This window comes from Apteryx rowi, unplaced genomic scaffold, assembly GCF_003343035.1.
Source record: "Apteryx rowi isolate R43461 unplaced genomic scaffold, aptRow1 scaffold_507, whole genome shotgun sequence".
Lineage (NCBI taxonomy): Eukaryota > Metazoa > Chordata > Aves > Apterygiformes > Apterygidae > Apteryx > Apteryx rowi.
Window position 1 is genome coordinate 217,532 of NW_020450769.1, and position 24,636 is coordinate 242,167.

Below are 24,636 nucleotides of genomic sequence, written 5' to 3' on the forward strand. Positions count from 1 at the left end.
TTGGACTAAGATAAAATATGAACAAGTAGAACAGAGCAAATGAAATAGCAAATACAAGAAAGAGCATCTCAGTCCGCACATTTTTCCTAGGACATATTCTAAGTGTGAACTGAAGGAGTCGCTAGATATCCTTGCTTTTAACACTAGGTGTTCTTTTAAATGCTCCAATAGTCAAATCGTCTGATTGAATTCCCTGCTAGACTGCAGAACTAGCCATTCATGATACTTATTTTTGACACTGCAGTTATGCCTCCATCTTAAGGAAAAAAAATCAATGATGTTTAATAATCCCTTCACAGAATGAACATTCCTTTTCATCAGCGTTTTACAGTGTTTTAAGTAAATATGTGCAGAGGAAATCAGTAAGCCATAAGGATAAAAAGTTAGTGTGAATTTCTAACACTTCTAGAGGTACAGAGCATCAAGATTACAGGTAATAATTTAAATGCTGCCGTTACTTATTTTGCATGTCCACAATACACAGATATTATTTAAGAAATAACTGTAACTCACCTCTGCCATGCTCTGTTAGAACCCATAGAGTGTTCTCATTAACTTAGAATCATTGGTATTTATTTTCGTGAAGTCAGGTTTATTCTGTGTTCATCTGTGTGTGTGTGTGGGGAAAGTATCTCAGTGATATTTTCTTTGGTAATAAAAGGTGGGGAGGCAGGAAAAGGAGACAAAAGATGTCTGTAGGCAGAATACAGAATAAATTGAATCCATTTTCCTTGCGGGGAACTAGGAATTATCTTCTAATATTGGAAATAAAGCTTAAGTACGTTCAGCAAAAGCTTCACTCAGACTGCAAAAGTCTCTGACGGTCCTGGATCAGTGTATTTTAATGGATAAAGAAGCACAAGTAATTGTATTCCCGAGGAAAATCTGAAGTAATCCACAAAGTTAGATTGTCTTTGGAATACCTGGCCAAAAGACAGATGTCCATGGCTGCATTTGCAGGTACAAATTAAGTATCTCATAAGCAAACTAGGAAGTGCTATTGTTCTCATTGTGGATTGCAAAATGATAAACTACATAGATGTCTCAGTGCAGGCAGGAACAGTAGCACTTATCCATAATGCTAGACTGAAAGACAAGCTGAGTATGAAAAAAAAAGAGGCAAAATAGAGTGCAAAATATAAACTGGTAAATCCGCAAGTTACTCTGCCTTTAAACAACATTACAATTTCAAGCAAGTTGAGCGAAAACTGAAGTATAGGTCTGTGCATTCAGCATAAGGCTGTTGTAGCGCTGCCGATTCCTGTTTACTTTGCAAAAGCTGGTTGGTGTTCCGTAACCACTGGGTCCGGAGCAAGTTCCTAAGGACAGTCAATATACAAGCCAGCATATTTACACTATTTCATGCATTAATGCTAGTAAGTAACGGTTAGTGAGTGTAAATATCATGACCTTTTTTTAGACTAAATCTTACTGTGATAACTTGTATGACATTATTGTTAGGCTTCTCTTTCACAACTCCAGAGCTAAGTGATTTCGACCCAGCCAGCCAGCTATTCAAATGCATGAACTGATTTTTTTACAACCGCTTCTCTTCTCCTCCTCAGTCCCCCCCCCCGCCCCCCACCGCAGACCCTTTGCAGAAAATAGCTATTGTTCAGAGCAACTGAAATACTAATAACAATTAGAAACATGTAAATAAAACCGAGCTGTTTTTTCCTCCGACAACGCTAGGCGATCAGATCGGTTGCATAATAGAAATTGGGAAGGCTGTCTGGCAGGCAGCCTTAAGAAAAGAAGAGCTATCTCAATTTCTCTCACTTAATCTTGGCTTCGCGTCAGAAGCTGTGCAGCAGTGCAGTAGAATGGGAGCACGGCAAAAGCTTCGCCAGTAAAACGGCTGGTGCTCACTGACTCTCGCTATGTGGCGATACCTCAGCGATTTCTCGAGCTGGATTACCTATTGATTTTCCTCCTTTCTTGCCTCCCAGGTTTACTCGGCTGAACATTGTGTGTGTTTGGATTTCTCAAGGATTCTCCCCCGACTAACATGGATGTCCCACCATTCCTTGCAGTTGAAGGTTGCTCCTTGGCGCAGTGAATGAAGAACATGCAGGGATTGCTAATGGGTTTGGGAAGCGTAGACTCTCTCCTCTCTCTGTGACCATGCCGTGATCGTGTCTGAGGGCCAGCAGTTTACGTATCCTCATTCTTACCCTACCGGGAAACCTGACGGCTTAGAAGGGGGAAGTAAGGCAGCGCGTGTGTGCATAGAAACATCATGAAGATTATTTCCCCTATTCTAACTAATCCAGTCTTCAGATGCACCATTAGACTCCTTCTTTGCTTACTGTGGATTGGATATTCTCAAGGAACCACACATGTATTAAGATTTGGTAAGATTTTCCGACACTTTTTCATTGTGTGTTTAACCCGGAATGCGATATACGTAGGATTGTCTCAGAAGGGGGTGCTGGGGGAGAGCTGGGACGTGATCCCGGAGTCAGGCACCGAAGTCCCTCTTTATTTTGCATCCGGAGGGATGAATTGCCGTGTGTTTTTTTTCTGTCGCTGCAGCTCATTGTAGCCGTAGTAACGGCACGATGATGATGATGGTTATTATAATAACAATAGAGAGAAAAATGACTGGCAAACGTGTTTGCCTAAGGCTCTGCAGAGCTTGCGTGGCTTCCTCGTAATGTATCTTTTTTGTTTCCACAGTTGTGGAAAGCACGGCTAACACACTACTTGCTTAGTTAATATCTGTCAACTAGTTGTTAAGTTTCTGCCGCCCGTCTCAGGTCCATCGGAGCAGATTTCGTATGGACGCGGCGCTGTAATTTGAGACCTTTGGGCTGGTTTCACTTGCAGCGTCTGTCTAGCTGCCTGTCACTTCAGTGGCATACTAAATGCTTAGAGAAGAGATGATTTATGCCTTGTTCGGTGGTAGCGAAAGGCCTTTGAGATACATTTAGAAAAGCAGCTTTTCTCTTCCGGGAAAGTTATATGAGTCATCCTCCACTCCTCCCCCCACCCCCCCCCAAAAAAAAAAAAAAAAAAAGAAGAAGAAGAAGAAGAAGAAGAAAAGAAAAAGAAGTCATAGACAGATCTGGATGAAATGTCAAGAAGAGCAGACCGGCTTCACAGATCATGGGTCCCACTGGAACCGTGAAACTAACCTTAACAGCTCTGTGTGTGTGTGAATCTGCATGTGCCTGTAAGAGAGTAGGAGAGAGAGGAGAAATTTCTGCCACTATGCATCCCCTATAGAAGTTTTGCAGTAAGAAGGGGCAGGACGGTGGGGAAAGTTCACCGCTCCTCCGAGGTGCGGGCTGGGTCCCCGGAGAGAGCCGCCGCCGGAGCCCCGCGACCGCGGGCCCCCGCGGGGTAGCGGCGACGGGGAACGAAGGAGGGAGAAGGCGGAAAGTTGTGTCCCCAGGCAAGCGGCACCCTCCGCGCCTGCTGGCAGCGCTGCTGGAGGGAGAGAGGGAGCGAGCGACTTCTCCCCTCGTTCGCAACCGGCCGCGATGAGCTGTAGCAGCCGCTGCGACCATTTCGATGGGACACTGAAAGCTCTGTCTTCGCCTGTGAGAAGTAGGATTTTGGGGGGGGGGGGCTTATTTTGTTTAAATCTCCCCCCCCAATCCCCGCACACACTTTCATGTCGACGGGAATGTTGATAATGATTTAAAAAGTCACGAGACTGTTACTGTTCTTGTGTCTTGAATTACTAGTAGGACTTATTTTCTGCTTCCATCTGGTCTAAAGGTGGTGCTTAAGGCACGTTGCTCTTAGCAACCGTCTTCAGGAATGCTTGTTTCTTTGGACATGGCTAAACGGGTCTGTATATCATTGCGGGGTTTATTTTGCATTCAGTCTGTTCCATAATCATGGCCGTGAAATTAATGCCAGGGCTGACTGTAATCCGGCGCTGTCCAGCCTTTTGTCCGTACACGAAACGGGATTCATGAGCGGYTCTGAGGGTTGGTATCCAGGAGTCTGAATTACTTTCATGGGTAGCTATGCAAACAAACAAAACCCAGTCACACCATTTAGAAAGATATGAGCTATCTTCCTTCAGATTAGCATCCTCGTTGAAATTGGTCCGGTGTGCTTATAGAGATATCCCTGGCGTGCAGCATTTTGGTAGTGATTTGGTCGAATAATAATAATCCTGAGACTGAAGGGTCGTGTAGTGGGACTCCGGTGCGCAGTGACATGGTCGCACATGCATGCATCTTTCTCGACTAACTTTCCTTCCAAGCTGCCTCCTGGGCGGTTAACAGGTTATGCTCACTCCAGTGCTTGTAGCAGGAAAGTATGAGTCTGCTTCTGAATCACGAAATGCTTTTTCTTGTCCTTAAAAACTATTGTCGCCCATCTGAGGCTTAGGGAAGAGAAGTAGGGAATGGTTGTTTGGTTTATTTTAGTATGGAAAACCTTAGATGTAAGAGCTCGAGGAAGACTTTTCCCCTGCTCAGTCGGGCCTGTTGCACGTCTCTGCTTTGGGGAATCTGGCTTTAGTATAGTCCTGACGTGGAATGACACTAACTCCGATCGTGAGAGAAGCCCAGCTCCTTCCCCAGAGCGTCACATCTCTCCGTCTCTGTGTAGGGGAGGAGGGAAGGAACGGGAAAAGCTTTGCTAACGTCCAGGAGGGGAATTCCCTACCAGGTTCCTATGCTATCTGTCCCTTCGAAATGCCCTTGCGACCACGGGGACAGGATGCCCGTTGCCTTCCCGAGGAGACGCGAGAGCCGAGGAGATTCCCCCTAGAAGGCAGCCCGCCAGCTCCCGCTCTTCTTTCTCAGCCAGCAGCGCTATGGCAACAGGGGAGAGCTCGAAGGCTGCCAGAGCTCCAGCCCCCTCATTCCTCCTGTGCAAATTAACCACCATGGATTCGCATTGTCCTTCCCACGGCTTCTGTCATTGTTGGGACTAGCCAGCATGTCCTCTTCCTCGCTCTCAAGCTACCTTTTAGCAACCACACAGGGAAGTCGAGCCGCCTGGGTTATCTGTCAAAAACAGGGGGTTATTTTTGTCTGAGCGTTATGGAGCAAACACGGGGAGAGGCTGGTGCGATGGAATAATTCACTCTCGGGCGGCGCTAAGGTTACCTATGTGGTGCAGCGGCACCTGGACGCCCGCCTTCTGCTGCTGGAATAGGGCAACGTAGTATTTGAACATCACACTAGCCACCCCTGCTAAATGACATCTTGCTCTATGGGGCATGATGCCAAACTCCCCCCTTTACCATTTCTGAATAACTTCACAAAACCAAGCCCAGGAAACAATGAGGGTGAGGTTTGCACCCACGGTACTCCAGGGTTTCAAACAGGAACAGTCCTAAACCATTGCTGCGGATTAAAAAGGCAGGTCTCAGGCTGAAAAGGGAGAAAAGCAGCCGTTGGAGTAACGGCTTAGTATTTGCCTCACCTGGGCTAAGTGTGATGGAAACTTCCCCCTTATCTTTTGGCACCATACAAAAGCAGAAACGGGTGATCGTAGGCAGACCCGTTCTGTTATCGGGGATCATGCTTCGTCGCTTTTCGATTCACTGCCTCCCGGTAAGAGCAGACCCAGGGAAGCGGCTCCCGAGAAACACCACAGAAGGAGGTAACCCCAACGCCGAGCCGCCCTCTCTCTCTGGCTATGACGGACAGGGGCGCCCTCGGTCTCCACCTCCAGCACCTGAAACACATCACGTTTTCTTAGGCCTGCTCGCATCTACCTTCTCCTCCCTTGGGGCATCCCAGCACTTGCCGCATAAGGCCGAACAACGGCTCTAGGAGCCGTTAACGAGGCATTAGGAGGTGTTAACCATCAGTGACTGTTCACCTGAGTTTGTAGAAACCCACCCCGCTACTCCTTCCCCCCGGCAATGTGAGCCGAGGTAGTTAAAGTCCTTCTTTTCCTCTCTGTTCCTACACGGGTCACTTATTTCAGCTCTCTGCAGTTTCACGTACTCTCCAACAACCCTCTTCATTTAAATTACCCCTTTCGGGCTTGGTCCCTGCTACCAACTTATCCTTCGTGAAAGTGTATGAAACATTGGCCTGATACTTGTTTCCACACTTTTCGGGGGTTTTGCTTTCCTCTTACTTCTACGCATTCAAAAAGAAGGGTAAATAAAAGCAGAGGCCCGTGCCTGTAATCTCGACTTCTTGCTGCTTTGATGTTGGGGGTGTTTCCAGTGAAAGCTGTCTTGAAGCAGATGGAAAGGGGACCTCATTACTGTAGATTAGAATGGCGCTTATAGAAAGGAGGGTACTCCCTTTTCCCCCAAACTTAAAAGCAAAAGAAACACAAGGAACCCTATGAGATGGAATACTTTCCAAGAAAGGGAGGGAGAGTTTTGAACTCTTCCCAGAATCATTTCCCACTACTGATTTCATTTTAAAAAGCACACCAAACAAAAACCTAGTACACTTCTGTTACCCTCCACAACATCAAGATAATAGTAAAATTTGTAAAACAAAGCTTAATATGATCACACACTCTTTGGGACTGAAGAAAAACTAGCCTTATTTCTCGACTCCATTACGGGAATGCTGAAAGGGAAATTATTACGCACTAGAGACTTCTATGAAGGTTTGGCATGGGTTTCATCTGAGATACTACTTTACCGAGCTACTTGGGCTCAAGCAAATTGAATTTCTCTCTGTAGAATTATTTTTACAAGAGACTGCTTGGCTAAAACATAGAAGAGCCCAACTCAGCATTCACTGCTTGTGCAGTCACCAGTAGGTGTCTAACAACATGCTTCTGGGAGTCAGATGACCATTTTGACATATCATATCGTTTAAAACCAGCAAAGACCTGGAAGAGTAGCAAGAGCTAGCTCTCTGCAAACAGGTATGAGACGGGAGTGTTCAAGAGAAAAACACCTGCTGAGTAATCAAGTAGAGCTTTGCTAGTATGTACCTGAATTAGCCCTACTGGATGTGCACTTTCTTTTGGATTTTTCATTGGCAGTCTTTTAGCAGAAGGATGTGGACTTTCTTGTCTGCCTGTATTTAAGAGAGAATTGCGAGAATGTACATTTGTTTTTGGTGTGGAAAGCTGGCTGCCTTCAGATCAAGAATACGATGAAAATCTTCAGAACAAACTCTTGCTGTAGCAGCCCTCAGTCGTCCATGGCTTGGTAATTCCAATATTTAGAGGCAATGAAAATTTTACTGCCAAGGACAAGAAGCTTTCAATATGTGTTAATATTCTCACAGAGCGGAGTTCAAAATCGGTCTTATAAACAACAGATATCTTTGAAAGAAGAATAAGGTTAAGAGCCTCGGGAAGGCAGCAAGGAGGTGAGAAGCATTGTTATTGACTGGTCTAGATTAAGCAGCACAGAGGAAGATTTCAATTTGATAACGTCACAGCCCTTCCTGTGTTTCTTTGCTGCTTCTGCTGACAATTTTGTAAGGTAATTAAATTGGCTGATTGAAGTCACAGTGGTCATGGGGCGATAAAGACCATTTGGATTTAATGGAATTTAGAAACAACAGTGCACTGCACACAACTCTCACAGAACAAGAATTTTAATGACTCCTTCAGGGTGCTGACTAAAGCGAACGTCCTGGACGAGTTTAATTGAAAGGGCAAAGCAGATTAGCTGTATACAGTCTTTATTGCGGTAGATAGGGGAATTAGAATTATCCTTTTAAAAGACTCATTATTGCGTTATCAAGATTTAATGTAGGTTAAGAATGCTTTCATCCATGTGGGCTTTTTGGAATATCCCTGGTTCCTCTCACCCCACTGTTTGGAACACCAACAGTCTTATAAAAGGATTTTCACGCAATTGTCTGATGAATCAAGTGATGAGAAATAGAATTCACTTCTTACTGCCTGTTACTTGTCTTTGAAGTGATGCAAACTTCAAGTAATACCTCCCATTTAAATGTGGCTGATGAGTAAAATGGTTTCTGTCATTGGAGATAAGAAACCAGAGAAAAAGAGATTTTTTTGCAATTTCTAAACACGAATATTAAAGATTTGTGATTTTATAAAAGGGAAAATCCCTCTGCTCTAGAAAAAGCTAAACCAAATATTTGCAAATAATCGCAGATCCTCCTCCCTTGCTTAATTTATTTACCTTGTCTCTTTCTTAGTTCTAACCTTCACCCTCTATAATCTCTTCCAGAGGAACAATTACTAGAAGTTCTGTCAATAATGCAAAAGAGAAAGTAGAAGGTCCTTTATTTCCATACTCCTCAATCTGCAATGCAAATTAATGTTTCCTGAATAAGCTTGTAATAATGTTATGCTGTAATGTATGTTGGAAGATTAGATTAAACAATATGATAACATAATATCATTATGTAGTCACAACTGGAATATGGAGAATCAAAGACTAGTACCACAGCAATACTTATTATTTTGTGCTTTTATTTTTTCTAGATCTTGTGGCTCCTATAGTGGTAACAGTCTGAGGTTTATATAATGCCTTCAATTTAGGCAAACAACGCTTTCAATAATACAAAGAATACATAACAAACATGCAATGATCCTTATTCTTGTTATTGAGTTCAGCCAGCTCTGGATAAACCAGGTCATACTGTAATACTTTATAAAAAACTAAACAGAAACTCATAAAAAGCATATTCTTATTTTCACTTAAAAGTGCAATTCTTAATGAATTAAAACCACAAACCTTTTTTTTCTTCTTCTGGCTAAAATTGGAATTGATCCATAGGTGCCATTCCCCAGACTGCTCTTTTTACATTTCCTACAAAAGATATACTTGGATCAAAATTTGCAAGTGGTTTGGATCGACTTGTGTTCAGATTTCCTTGAGAATTACTAGATATTAATTCATTATGAAATAGAGTAACTCTTCTAAGAACATGTTTAGGAATTTTGTTTGATGTATGTTTCAAATAAAACACACATTCTCAGAAAATATACTTTTCAAGTGTTTCCATTGCCAGATCTTTCTGCCTGGGGTAGACAAATACAGGTTCTTTGCTACTATTATGACCAGGTGTCTACAGCAATGTGAGTGAAACTTTAAAGCATACCTATGTTGTAGTCCTTAGAAATAACAATGTCTGGTCATTGTCAACACATCAGAAGGTTAATTTATATATAGGTCTTACAGAATTTCATCTTTATATTTGGGGAAATACATTCATTCACACTAGCTGAATGTCTGTTTCATTATATTTGATGTATTTGCTATGTCCATTCCAAACTTTTAAAAACTGTTTTTCTACAAAATAGTTATTTTCATTTAAAATTCAGCTGAACTAGAAATGATAAAAATCTCTGTAGATATTTTAGTATACTGCTTGCTAGAGTCACTAATTATTGTTATTAGACTTAGTAACACTCTGGCAGAATAGCAGTCCAGGGAGAGCTCAATATACTTTCAGAAACTCTTCAGGAGACTTCATTAATTTTTTAAACTGGTGTGTGATGATTTCTTCTCTTTTTTTTTTTTCATGTTACCGTTTGAATGGGTCCATCCTATATTTCCTTATTTCATAAATATCCATATCCATAAATAATCCATCTGATTTCAGTGGTGGTGTGAAGTCTTAAAGTAGCAAATGATCCTTGTTGTATTTCTAAGCAGATGAGTGGAATAAGTAAAGTTGTTTCATGTGAGGAGAAAGCAATTTTGAAAGTGAATTGCTTCTTTTGCACCTTGAACTGTTTGATCCCTTCCCTCACTTCCTCTTTTTCTTACATTTTTTTTCTATTTTTAGTAGCTGAAAGGCAAAATGATCACTTGCACACCCAAAAGGGGAGTATCTGTTTAAATGCTATTTTATGGTCCTTTTGGGCAAGTGCTATAGTCTTTCTAACTTCCTGGTAAACTGCATGAACAATTCAAAAACGGAAGGCTTCATCTCATCAATTTTCATTTGTCTAAAAAGTAGACCTTTTAATTGTAGCCAGATTTTACGCTGCAGTAAATGGAGAGTGAAGAAGGCAGAAAGCTTAGACTAGGTTGGCTTAGACAGGATAACTCTTACAGGGCAAAAGTTAGGTACGTGACTATTGCTTTTCATAACATCAGACATATGGAGGAAGTGAAAGTGAATGGAGTACTGATTGTTTTTCCAGGTTTTATCAGTTTTATTACCACATACTTAACTCAAATACGCAGGAAGGATTTTAAAAGAGAAAAATGGATTTGTTAATGGCTCAATGTTCCTGACAGTGAAACCTAAAAATGTTGAAACAGAAACAGAAACTGCTGTTTAGCAGAACTGCTAGTTCTGCTAAAAACTCACCAGCAAATGAGTGGTAGTTGTTTCACAATAGGTAATTGTAATTAGTCCAGTAAATAAGGACTTTTTTTTTTAAAATATTTAAATGATCTCTTAGTCTACTGAAGTGTTGAGTTTTGTTTGAGTTTGTCTGTTCAGTATTGTCTGTTTGAGTCTGAAAGTTTGTCAAGTTTGATTCAAACGATGCAGAACTACTATTAAAACCCTGGGTCAGCTCTGGAAGAGCATGCCATCTTAAAGTGTTGTACTTCTCTGAATATAAAAATAGCTATTATTTTCAAGCTGGTTTTGTCATAAGGTAACCGATACTGAATTGAAAACACTTTTATTAAAATGCTCATTCATGTGCATATACACTGTAGTAGCTAATAATCTAGGTAAATTTATTAAGGATTCACTTATAATTGAACTTGCCATGCATTTGGGCTTTTATCTTTCTCCAGGAATAAAACATATATCAGCTATATCAGTCAGTGCATATTTATACTGTTAAAAGTTACACAATTAGGATACGACTTACTGAACAGCCCATAATAAAAATAATCACACCAGTAACCGTGATATTTTTACATGAAATATCTGAGCCTTGTAGCTCACAATGTTCAAATTTATGACCTTCATCTTTTTTAACAGGTAATCAAATATTTTAAGTGCTGCCTCAACAGTTCCCATTGTAAAACCTTGAAGAAAGTAATTCTGCTAATTGGAGATCACTCAGATGTTCTGTTCATACCTATATTTTCAGAATCAATTCCAGATCATCAGTCAAAACCAACCACTTAGATTGTCAGAGAAATACATTCTTTCATAGTTCTGTGCTAAGCTGATTTATGTTCGTTAAAATCACACTATATGTTTATGCTTGAATTTGTCATTAATTTACTGTCATTAACATTATTTAAAAATATAGTATAAAACAGATTCAATATAATAGAGAATAACTTCAGCTACTGATTTTGTTAGCTGGAAAGGATATACCCATTGACTAAAGATGCTGTTTTCCAGTACCAGCAAATACAACTTGTTTCGCTGATCAAAAACTGCAAGGCAATCAGAAACTTTTTGTGCTATGTAGAGGTATACATGAATAACAATAATGAGCACAAAGATTACATATTCTGTAACAGAAGAGTGTTTTCTGAAGCAATAACTTCATTGTTATTCAACAGCATTTATCCTCCGAGGCAGGAAATCTTTAAAAGAAATTTCATGTTACTTATTCATTAAGGAATTAGGTAAAGAGGTACATTAGAGAAATTAATATCATGCAGAACACTTTAAATCAGGGAAATTGATTTGCTCTAAAAATTTTGCATCATACTATTTTTTGATATTATATTTCTGGAACAGGTATGTTCAGCTAGTTATACAAATTCTGCTCATTTCAACAACTGAAAGTTGATCATATTCATACAGAATCTTTAAGAAATTATCAGCATATATTCAAATATTACACAAAAAAATCATTATTCTTGCTTCATATTGTGTCACTTAACAAGGACCAATATCAGGACTCAACCTTAGGGAATCTAATTTGTAAAATTATTAATTATCCACATTTTACTGTTCTACAATGTTTGAAATTTTCATGGTCTTCAATACTTACAGAAGATCTCCTGTAAGCACATGCTTAATTCTTTTAGTCAGGTTAAAAGAGAAGCCTAAACCAGGTAACTTTTCAAATTAATAAATATGTATTTTAAAAAATATATATTCTTATTCATTCTTGCTTAGCAAAATCTCATCGTTCTGGTCCTATATGGCACCCATATATGATTCTTACTAGTCCACATAAAACTGAGCTTTCTATATTTCACATCCTGAAGCTGGTAGATGAAAGAATAATGTGTATGATGGAAATATAAGACCAGTGACTGATTATAGTTAATATGATGACAAACACGGAATTATTCTTTTTTAAAGAAGCCATGTGAGTGTTGAGGAAGTGCATCTTGCAGATTTTTAAGAACTTTGCTTTTAAGTCAGACCATTTTTTGGCCAACACGATTTTTTGGTGCTCACCCTTATACCATAAGATGAAGGGTAATTTTAGACACTGAACTACTTAGACATGCTCCCAAATACCCCTAACTATAAGGTTCTCTTCACAGGTTTTTCAAAAAGTTCCGCAGGCAGTGTGGAGGTAGTTTGAGAATGTTAATGCAGATGTATTAAAGGGCATCAGTGGTGAAAATACAGAACACAAGGGATTTGAGAGTGGTTAATGAAAAAAAAAACACTGTTTACTTAGGCAATGTATAACCATGCAATTAGGAAGATTTTTGTTGTTCAGTCAAAACCAAATGTAAAAATAATACTTGGCAAAATGATCCAATAATACTAACAATAAAGTATAGCTTTATTTTTGTAAGCTAATTATTTGCCCAGGTAAAGTCCTTTGTGGATTATTGGATATCTAATATATATATTGTTTATATAAAGGATGGAAACATAATTAAATATTTCTGCTCAGATTTGATCTTTTCTTAGCCTTGAAGGAAATATACACAGAGCCAGTTCAGGGGAAGTGGTTAGCCCTGTTCATGCTTCATGTGTAAGTAGCTGAGGGAAGCAAATGGAAATTTGTGAAGGATACACGTGACTTCCTTTCAGTGTTGCTACATGCATTTGTCTGAATGTCCTTGCGAAGGAAAGACTATAAAATATGACTATTATTAAGGCTTATATCTTCAGATCTCAGCAGACTCTATCATTCACAACACTCAATATGCCTGAAGAAACTTATTTTGTGACTGTGATACGGCTAAGAAAAATACATTGAAAAATCTATTAGATCAGATCTCTTAATATCTTTTCAAACCTACCTAAAAAAAGAAAAAAACACATTTAAAGATCAGATCAATGTTGGTTAGTCACAGTATCTTCAGTGTTACCCATTTGTGACCTTTTGTACCTAGAAGTGGAGATCTGAAGTTTAGCTATGCATTTCTATATTTCTGTGATCATTAGCATTAATTAAAAATTGCTTTTGTTGGAACTTAAGGTAAGAATATACCATATTCTCACTTAAACAGTTTGGGTCACTTTCCATGTTTTTAGGCATGAGAAGGTCCTTGAGTTGGATACAAGGTGTCCTCTGTCTCATGGGCACAGGAGCTCTGTCCACTTTGCTTTTCTTTACTCTCCTGACTATTGCCTTTGAGTTTGTAAAGAAGCTGCAGTAGAAACTTATGGGAGCCTTTCTTTTTTTCCCCCATTTTCCCAGGCAGTTCCAAAAATCCTGTTTATTTGGGGGTCACACTAGGTACTGGTTTCTTATTCATCAGAAGCAATCATTTATAAGGACAGAGAACTAAAAGCTGTTTATATCATCTGCTCCACTCGGCTTAAATACTTACAAAAGTAAACAGCAATATTTTCACTAACCCACATTAACAATACATTATTAGAATTTTGATAATAAGTCTCTTTACTATTTATCTTACATTTGGCAGCTGTTTCAGAGTGACGCAGTACCTTTGCAAATTGAGCATAAGAACTAGATAGTAATAGTCTTACAGGTATAGGCCTGTGTGAATGTGCACATGTACACACATTTTCTTGACAAGCTGGCCCAAATGCAGAAAAAAAGCAAAATAATATCTCCCTTGCATGAGTTGCTTTTAACCTAAACTGGGAGAGTTGCTTGAGAATCCATCAAGGGTCCTTCATGGAAGGACTCATGAGGACTATCTATCTGCTTCCTGACAAGTAGTGTGAGCATGGGATAACAAAGAGTTGTGAAGGCAGCAGAAACTGTTCTCACATGGTGTGATCTTCATGCATATTTTCAAAGTGCTGGTGAAAACAAAAATCTTTCAAGAAAGAAGCTATGCAATTCAGCAAAAAACACGAAAGAAAAGAATAAGCATATTCATGAAGAAAAAAGAGAACAAGATGTTGACCACTGGCCTGTGCTGGATATAGGTTATGAGGTTAAATGGCTACTTTGTATGCTACATTCTGGCTATTCTTATGTTATGTCCTCTACAACACGCAAAATCATAGAATATAGAAGCTAATGTCAGTAAGCTACTGTGTTGTTACTGGACATTAAGATGAAGATTAAGAATCAAATAATACAGCCTTCATATATTGTGAAATAATGGGAATCCTTTGGATACCGTACAGGAGAAGAAAATTTAAAAATAAATGCTAAATATCATGTAAATAACAGATAGTATATGGCAAGTAAGAATACGGAATAGAAGTGGAAAGAAACAACTGGTTCTTAGTTCTGGAGCTGGGGGCACGACAACATCATACATCTGCCTTTTTGCAGAAAGATGTCAGTGACATTGTTGGCGAGTACAGTGGCCAGTGTGTCTTTTTTTTTGAAGTATAGCATCTCTAGAAAAATATAGCTGGCCTTTTAGGATGTTATTTCAGCATTTATACAGGATAAAGAGGGTTGCTTTAAAAACCTGGAGTTATCCTTAGAGGTCTCCAGGTAAAATAGTGATTACCTGCTGGACAATTTCTCTTATCTGAGGTCCATGTGCAATAGTGGAGTTAAGAGCCTAATGAAATTAAGAGATATAGATGATGATATCTCTAATTACACAGGCTTGTGTCCAACTGTCAGTTTTTTGTATTACTTTTCTCAAAAGAAGAATATGTTTAGCCAGGGTAAAAATGTGGAAAAGTTTCCTAGCAACTTGGAGCTAAGAGTAATAGCAGAACCAGTTTTAGCTTGTCCATCCAAAAAAGATGTGTTTCCTTCTGGACACTGATATTAGTGGCTTAGAGATTGCAAAAGTACTATTTTATGCCTTATTAAGTACTATATATGCCTTATTAAGGCCACTGTGTTTATGTACTATAAACATCACACGAGCAAAGAAAATGTAGGGTTTTTATCCCTATGCCAAGATGCTTCATGTGCCAATTCTAGAAGTATTTTCCTTCGGACAACATAAAATGGAGAACTACAAGTAACTCAACTGCTTAATAGCTGCATATGAAGGAAATGATACAATTATGAAATAATTGATTAAAACTGAATTTGATCTTGCACTAATAGTTATTTATCCGATTCAGCTTTTCTTGAAAATAGATCTCCCTGGAGCTTGTCTGACTAGACACTGCTCTGAAAACCAGATGTATGTTGGCAATGTCCAGAGAAATACTCAAGAGAGAAATTGCAAATAGTGTTAAAATAAAACTGTATTTTAAAATGACCACAGATTTAAGCAAGTATTTGAATGACAGCCAGCAGTCCTCAGGAATCTACAAATGGTTATGAGCAGTTCACTTTTTAAGATTCCAAAAAGTCTGCTGAAAAATGATAAAAAAGTGAAATCTGGTAAAGAAAGTGATACAATTGGAATTTTATGCACTTTTTATTGATGTGTCATATTCAATTAAAACTGGAAAGGTTATATTTCAGAACTGAATGTCTCATCTTTGGGTTTTGGGTACTTAAAATTCTTAACTTCACTCTAATCCTGCTTAATAAGGCAACAATGTTCAATTTCAAACTCTATCAAGATAAAAAAAATAGGTTTCCTATAAATGGGGTCAGTGCTTGTTGTATGGGCATTTTATGTGTAAAACACTGAGACCTGAATTAACAAAGAAACTGCATATCATAAGCAGTTATCAAATACTTAGTACAGTTGTGGTTTGAATTGCTATGAGATTATCTGAGATACAAAATACTGGTTGCTTACTTTTCCTTTGAAAATGTAAATGTCCTGAAATATTGCTGAAATAGAAAAGTATAAGCAGGAATACAATTACGATTTAGACCATCCAACTCTTATCCTAAGGGGACAAAACACACAGGAGTTAACACTGAACATTAAACCTTCTTTGTTTATCAACATATGTGGTATTCGGGTGAGAAAAAATGCACCATATATTAGCTGATTTTACTACTGCCTCACTACTGAAGTTTTTGTTCTCTCAGACTTGACATGTTGAGTCTCAGACTGGTAAGAGATCAGGTTTCTTTCACATTTTTTAATGTTCTGCTGCTGGTATAACTTCAAAGGCTGGCAGTCTTCTCACAGGGAATTTTATAACTGAATAAAGAGTGGTAAACAGGAAGGTCAACATATAGCAAACATCTTTTTGGAGAGTCAGTGTCAAGAGAACTCTGATTTAATTATGCGACAGTTATGTCTGTTAAGGAATGTACTGAAGTGTTTAAGGATTAATCCCTCACCTTGTACTAAAGAGTCAGGAAATGTCAATAACCACCTGGAATATGGATTTGCTGGGAAATTTGAAGTCTCAGTATTTATCCTGTTTATGTTTTTCTATTTCAGAAATATTTCAGGGCATTTAGATTTTTAAAGGAAAAGTAAGCCACCAGTATTTTGTATCCCAAATAATCTTATAGCAAATCAAACCACAAGTGTACTAAGCATTTGTATGCATATTGCATGTATCAACATGTATGTTTTATATACCATTTAAAAAACAGAGATGAGAACTCAATAGCTAAAAGATGTAAAGATGGAGTCTGAACTGGCAGCACTGAGGTCTAGATTATTTGTGCAATAATCTTGATCCAGAACACCTTAGTATTCTTCTGGAGGAAGTTTTAGCTATTCTCCTCTCATACAAAATAATTTCCTCCTAGAAACCTACATTTAAGCTAAATATTCCCTACTTAATACTGAAACTCACCAAACACCATAAGCCAGTTAATCTTCTATACAGTTCCAGGGAGGTCAGTGAACAAGCAGCAGGAAGCATCAGAAAGGACGGCTCAATGTGGCTTTAGCAGATATAAAGATGCGACTAAATTTGCACCTAATTTTTAAGGGGGCTGGGCACTTGCTATTTCATAGGAATCCATGGGAGTSGCAACACTGTACAGTGACTATTAACTAGGCATATTGGACTTTTTCAATATTGGAATTTTCCAATTTCTTAGGGCAGTGGTGTTTAGGGTGATAATTTTGAACTATATGTTCTTCGTTAGACACTGCTATAGACACTACTTAGACTACTATAGAAACTTATTGTATAGTACTTTTTAAGGCAAATAGATTCTGAAGATCAAATATTCCATATTTATTCAAGTTCAAGGCTTTCCTGAATCTAAAGTGACCTAAGGTGAACCCTTTCAGAGCTGGCTTAGGAAAATGTACCCTGGATGGCCAGATGAGCTGCAAAGCAATGCAACTCTGCAAGGAGGCTTAAATCTGGTTAGCTGAAAATGGTTTAAGTATCTATCTACTTAGCATTATGGCATCCAACGACTTAGACTGTAAAGAATGCCTTCAGTAATATCAAAGTTAAATATTCACTGCAACATTATTAAAGTTTTTGCTTTTACAGCTTGGTTTTAGAATTACCGTTATTAAAATTTTTATACAATTTCCATCTTCAGAAAAGATTTTGCAATTTCCTTTCCAAGTTTACAACAGTTTATTAAAATAATAAAATAGGTTTGAAAATCCCTCTGTGTCATCCAAAGCAAATATTATGGACTCTATTTTACTTATAATGTATCTGTTTTGTAAAGTAAATGTTATTTTGAAGCATATATATCAAATCTAAACAGATGGATCTAGAAACAAAGCATATGGGTGTACATATGTTAAAATGTTATTTAGAATGGACCCCTTATGAACCCTGATATATTATTGATGGGAAATACAACATGCTCTGTTGGTACAGTTACTTTTGTTGACTTTTAGATAATGATGGAAATATAATAGAAAATTAAAAACAAAAATTTACTTTTAAAACTTAAGATCAGTGAGTGCTGGAAATCTATTAGCAAATTATTCAACAGAACTTTTTAATGAATGCTTCCAGTGTAAGCGCGGCAAATATAGTGTAAAAGGAACTTATTTCTTCTGTTTTTAAGCTGGCTGAAGTGTAGGCATCAAAATATGAAATACCTTCAAGCAGTAACTAAATAATACAAATAGTTTGTTTTCATCTGCAAAATGTGCTAGTATTGTCTAACTCCTTTCGGCTATTTCCCTGCTATCTCAATTCTGGAACATCTAAGCGCCAGCGTCTCAATATACACATACAGCAGCCTGCATAACTGATTTAACAATGAATTGAAATAACCTTTATGTATGAAGGAAATCTTGGGAACAGATTACTTGGCAGAGTATTTACAATAAACATATTATTTTCCATAAGTACAGTATACTTTCTACTATTCCTTTTTCAGAGTAAGTAAATGCTTTCAAATTAACATATTGCTTCTCAGGTAGCATGCTGGTGAATATCTACAATATTCCAATAGTGGAGTTTCCTTCTGCACCATGGCTACTTTAAATAAATGAATATTACCATACAACCGCAATCCCTTATTAAGAGTCAAGTAATGAATAATAGCTCCTGGACTTCTCTGTTCCCCTTCTTTTTTTATATTCCCTTTCCATTAATTTCTTTCTTCATTAATCCCACAGTTTTATCCATCCTTTGCAATTTCAAGCTAGAGAAAACAAATTAAGAAAAAAAAATCGGTTAATTGACTTTATTTGCTTTAATGCTGTTAGTCCGTATTATCTGCTTTCTTAAATTGAGTTTGGGATTGCCGGATTTAGGGGTATTACACTGCATTTTGGGATGCTGCCAGCATATCCTGAGCAAATATATTTAAATCAAAGCTAAGCTGCTTAAAATATTCATGTTATGCTCTTAGTATGGTTTAGAGAAATGTGAAACCATTTAAGACTTGCAAACCTGTTTTATGGCCAAAAATGTATTTGAACTGTCAGGCGTATAGTCTAAATTGATAGTCACTATTAACTTTTTTTAATAGGGAATGGTTTCATTGTCTTATTAGCAATGATACATTTAAGGGCTAATTCATTTGAAATTTGTGGCATAGTACAACCATGTTTTTTATAGAGGTGCAATGAAACATTTTTAGCTAAAAACAGTTTGGGGAAAAGGAATATTCTTAGAAGATAAAATCACACATGCAAGGGAAATGCATGTGTGTTAGGAACAGTTAAATATGTTTGCTTTATATATTGCACTTTTATGCATTGAACAGAACTATGAATATCTTATTCAATAATATACTAATTCAAAAGTCAATGTATTTGTTAATAGTAAAGCAAAAGACAAATATCTATGAATTCATATTGTATTCTGGGGTGAATACAATTCTTGTAGGAAAAAAAAATATAAGTTATTGATGAAGCTTTGAAACAAAATGTTTAAGCCAGGTTCTAATGTATCTTTGTGCATTTTTTGCAGTAAGATAGTGTGTCTCCTCAGAAACTGGCCTATGATAATTTTGCAGAAATCTAGTTTTTCTTCAGTTCTGTCCTAAAGTGACGTGAGTAACAGTTACTGCTAAAGCCAGTTGAAATTGGTGGAAGATTAGCAATGAATATGTAACTATCAGATCTGGGTCTAAAGTTTCACCATGTCTTTTTACAGACAAACTTCCACTGAAATCAGTGAAAGTTTGTGTGGGTAAGGTGGAAATTAACTAAAAGCTAGAAACTGAAAAGGAATGCTATAATTTTTTCTGATGTGAATAATCACTTGAGAGAAAAAATTGTAAAATGATGTGATATAATCTCATAAATTTAAATATAGTGTGAGCCATCAATATTTGATCTACTATTAATTAATTAATAAAACAAAAGTGTTGGCTGGAAACTATAGATCTTCTCCATTCAAAGATTAATAATATATTTTTATATATTCACACTTTGTTAATTAAAAATATTAATCTAGATTCATATTTTCAGTTTCAAATGAACTCTAATATGAGATAAATGGAATCCCAACATTTCTGTAGTTTTAAGCAAGTATTAAAAGACTGAATTTTGTTACTGCAGACTATTTAATCTTGAATTAAATCCTTAATTTTTTTGTGAAAAGCCCTGAAGTGAGCAACCCTGACCAGGTAGAATACTCATTCTGGGTATCAAATTAGTCTGGGACTGTTTGATTGTTGTAATGTTAGATTATGAAACAAAATATATTGTTTGTCTCCAAATTATTCATCAAAAGCAATTACGGGCCATATTTTCTTACTATCTGGATGAACGTATTGCTACAGGATTCAACAAAATTAAAGTTTGTTTTGAAAATTTTAAAACTCTGGATTTATGCTGAAGTGTGTCTATGTAGGTATCTGTCTATCTGTCTACCTATCTCAAACAGAAACACATAGTTGCAAAGCCAAAGCAAATAGAGAGTCTAAGGGGCTTTAATCCCAAGCCCTGTCCAATTGCAGTGTTACTCTGCAGAAGTACCTAGTCAGCGACAGCCACCTCAGGTAGATTGTCCTGTGCGGGGAAGGGAAAAGGTGTGACATAAACTACTTGACCCTAGTGTTAAGGTGTTGTGATAAGACTCTGCGTGTATTTGTAAACAGGTGCATGTTGCACATATAAGTATAATCCTTTTTTTATTTCTCTAACATCTTAGTATTCTCTTATTTTAGATTTCTGGTGAAAAATTGATTTTGAATCTTCAGCTCTGTCTATGATCTATTCATAGATGTATATACATACCCATCACATATACATGACATATGTAAATCTCATATAATTTCACTAAAGTAAATGGAAAAAACTCCTTCCTCCTTCTCAGGTATTTGGATCAAGCCCCATGCCACAGATATGTTGGAAGTTTTGTAATAGACAGAAGTAATCCCAAGGGAGCATAAACTGAAGATAGCAAGTATAAACTGAATGATCAGCTGCATCAGTTGGGCTTTGCTGATATAACGGTTAATCTGTAGAGTAATGAAAATACAGGCAATAAAAATCTTGATAACATTAAGACATTTTGCTTTAAAAAATAAAATAATGAAAATGATGTGTTTAGAAAAATGGAATTCCATAAAAATAAAGAGTGATTTGAAGAGCTCTTATAGAAAGTTATATTTACAATCAAAAGGCTAAATTCTCCCTTTGCTTTGACTACTGGGTAATTTTTTGCTATGGAATTGTAAGACTGCAAGGAGAGAACAGTTCAACCAAATAATCTTAGCTAGGCTTGCTAAATGAAATAAAATTTTTGTGCAGAGGCTTATTCAGAGGAATGTGTGCTTATTTTGTATAACTATTCCAAACATTATTACTCCGCTGCTAAGAGAAATAGAAAGTAATAAACATTATTTCTCAGCTTCTTTTATGAAATATGTTCCAAAAATAAATTATATAGTTATTTTGTTCTGATGATTATGTTTTAATGTTTTATTCAGATGATTATGTTTTAATTTAACTGAATTAAATAGAAGCAAACAGTCTGACAGTGGGAGACAGTATGGTTATTGAGATACAAAGATTTAAAATCAATGTGACTATTTCATTAATGATATTTTATATATTTAGGGGATTCAATGACATGCTAATATATGGGCTTGCAGCCCTATTAATTTCTCCCAAGTTGGAGGTTTTGAGGGTGTGGATTTTGCATGTATAGGAAATATTTTCAGTGGGATGTGAGGCACAGAACTGACAAGGACTGATTCTTCTGTGTCTGTGCCTTCTCTCTGGGTAGTCACCCACAGCTCTGTTTCCCAATTTCCTTCCAGGCGAAACTAAAATCACATCCAGCCTAATATCTGACTGTAGGTATTTGAAACCCCAACAGAAGCTAATGAAGTTAAAGAACAGCTTTTGTTTTCCTTTCCTATCCTTGCACTTACTGTTATTATTATTATTTTTTTAATCATTGTAGGCAACACTGCCATCCCCCTTTTAGTCTGGTCTGTAACTCAGCTTTTGTCTTTTTTTCTGATTGCTTGTTGAGGTCCATGCCCCCTGAGATATGCTGAAGTCTTGCAAATTTATTTCTGTATGACATTTCTGTGTAGTGTCTTTCCCATTTTTCCACACAGTTAAAGCATTTGTCCAGATTTACAACTTCTTGGATCCCGGTGATTGCAACATCCTTTTTTCTGACTTTGACACATGCAGTCTTGTTCATGTTCACATTCATACAGAATGCAATATAAAGACCATTTTATTATCCAGACATTTTTACTATTTCATTCCTTTTTATTTCACTTTTATAATGGCTTTGCCTTCAAGAGCACATCAAACATAAGCTATTTATCTTCATTTTGAAAGCACTTCATAGCTTACCCCTCCTTGCCATCACTTGTTGAAGCATCAGTTTCTAATCAGCACCTCACGCCAGCTTCCACCACCCAGCTGTGGAACATTCTGATTTCATTCCCTCGGCCCTTCATTTTCAGTAAAATTACGTTATTGCTCTCCTTTCAGATGACCTTAAAACTGTCCTTTGCTGTGACAGGAATGTTTTCAGTGGTTAGGCTCCTGGTGTTCAGAACCCTCTATCTATCATTTAACTCATTTTCCCTTTTTTATATTCCTCATCTGTCCATGCCCATATGCTGTCTTTTGTTTATACTAGATTGTAAATTATTTTTTTCTGCTTGTGCAGTATCTAAATACTGTCCTGTGTTATTACTGGTCTCTCTATGTCACCCTGATGATTATATGCTCCCAAGGCAGGTAGAAGATGAAGTTTTGAATCCTGTTACTATGAGGGAGGTATTGAACCATGTCTCTGCCTCCCCAGATAAATTATGTGCCTGGAAGATTATTGTATAAAAGATAGCCATAACCAAGAGGGACAAAATTGCAGATAAATCCAGGAGATGGATCAGGATTATGAATTCCAGTTTCTCATGGGCTTTGTAACTGCAGGCTGAAGAAAGGTGTCTATGTTTCAGGAAGGGGTAGAATTTCAGGTATATACCAGTCTTTTACTTATCTTAGTCGTGGCCTTCCTCACCCTGTGTCTTCCCATCAGCTACCTGTTGGGAATCAATAGGCTGCTAATCCTGATCAGCTGGGGACTTCCTTAAATTATTTGAGGATCTTAGGTATAGACTTTACCCTGAAGGTAAACTCTGAAATCCCTTTGTGGATCTAAGCCTTAGTCATAGCTTAATTCCAGAATAAATGCGCTGTTTCACCAGGTCATATTTCTCTCCTCATTATACCAGCGTAATGTCATTGCAGGCATGACAGCAGCACTGCTGTAAATCAGAGTAAAACACACCCAGCATCTTTAATGGTGTTTCATTTCATTGACATTATGTTTGTCTTTTAAACTACTTTTCAGATATAATCTTTAATTTCCTCTCTGGCTAACTGCATAGAAATCCTAAACAGCATGCAAGGCTGGAGTAGAATGCACTGCTGGCATTTAAAAACTAAATGAGTGATTGCTGATAATGGAGGCTATATAGATATGTGTATATTTATAAATGTATATATAAAGCAAAAGCCTATTCCTTCCCTCCTGAGCAGCTAGTTTCTAGTAAACACCATAGAACTATTAATATGGAAAGGATCTGCTTCTTCACTCTGGTTTTCTGGAATAGATTCACTGTGCAGTCTTCTACACGGAGCAGAAGCATTCTTGGGAGGTAGAATACATAATACAGCTATAAGTCCTTTTGCTGCGCTTGTGCTTTCAACACTCTTCTTTCCATATATCTGTTCAGAGCATAATCCTAAAGAATATATCTGTGAAACACGGGGAGAAAGAAAGTCCTCCTGACAAATTTTTCTGTATCCTGTTTCCTCTTCTTGGAGCAAAACCGTGTCATTTCCAATATTCCACTGTAGTTCTTATTTTTCTGCCAGCAAAAGGAAGAATTCTTCCAAGGAGAAAATGAGTTTTACAATGAACATCAGATAATGAAAAGTTAATCTAACTGTAATATTTCACTAGAATGTAGTGAATTTGAAATAAGACGGAGCAAAACATCCTGATGGCATCCTCAGCTCTCACTAATTCCTCTTTCACATAAGGAAGTAGGACTTCTACACACATCAGTGAAAGTTCACTGCCTGAAAGACTACTTGTACACCACTGAGAGAATATTCCTTTGAGAAAAAATGCAAAACTGAGATCTCCACTTCCTGAATCCCACAGAAATGGGAAAGAAGCATGTGGAAAGCCTTTAGCCCTGTTTGACCTTTTTGTACCCATTTACTAGCAAGGTGTGAATGAAAATATTTTACATGTGTCTGTGCTGGTAGTTCATAATTTCCTTGTCCTTTCATAATAACAACATGCTCAAATTTAATTCAGTTTCAGTCACATCGTTGCACACAGCCTCGGGCCTCTTACGTTTTGATAATCGGTTTGAGCAGCCAGATAAACATACGACACTTCCAGAAACAAATCAAAATTCACAGAATCACAGAATCACAGAATCGCTGAGGTTGGAAGGGACCTCTGGAGATCATATAGTCCAACCCCCCTGCTCAAGCAGGGTCACCTACAACGTGTTGCACAGGATTGCGTCCAGGCGGCTTTTGAATATCTCCAGAGAAGGAGACTTCACAACCTCTCTGGGCAACCTGTTCCAGTGCTCTGTCACCCTCACAGTGAAAAAGTATTTCCTCATGTTCAGATGGAAGTGTCTGTGTTTCAGTTTGTGCCCGTTGCCTCACATCCTGTCACTGGGCACCACTGAAAAGAGTCTGGTCCCATCCTCTCG

At 37.7% G+C, this 24,636-nt stretch overlaps 1 protein-coding gene across 1 annotated transcript in view; it reads left to right on the forward strand.

Annotated features, from left to right (window-relative positions):
* The first annotated feature begins 2,158 nt into the window (after positions 1–2,158).
* The window catches only part of GRIK2 (glutamate ionotropic receptor kainate type subunit 2), a 424,643-nt gene continuing 402,165 nt past the window's right edge, over positions 2,159–24,636 (forward strand). Inside the window, exon 1 of the mRNA XM_026079986.1 lies at positions 2,159–2,354. Within this exon, the coding sequence (XP_025935771.1) occupies positions 2,240–2,354 (115 nt within the window). The 5' untranslated portion in view covers positions 2,159–2,239. The remainder of the gene's footprint in view (positions 2,355–24,636) is intronic.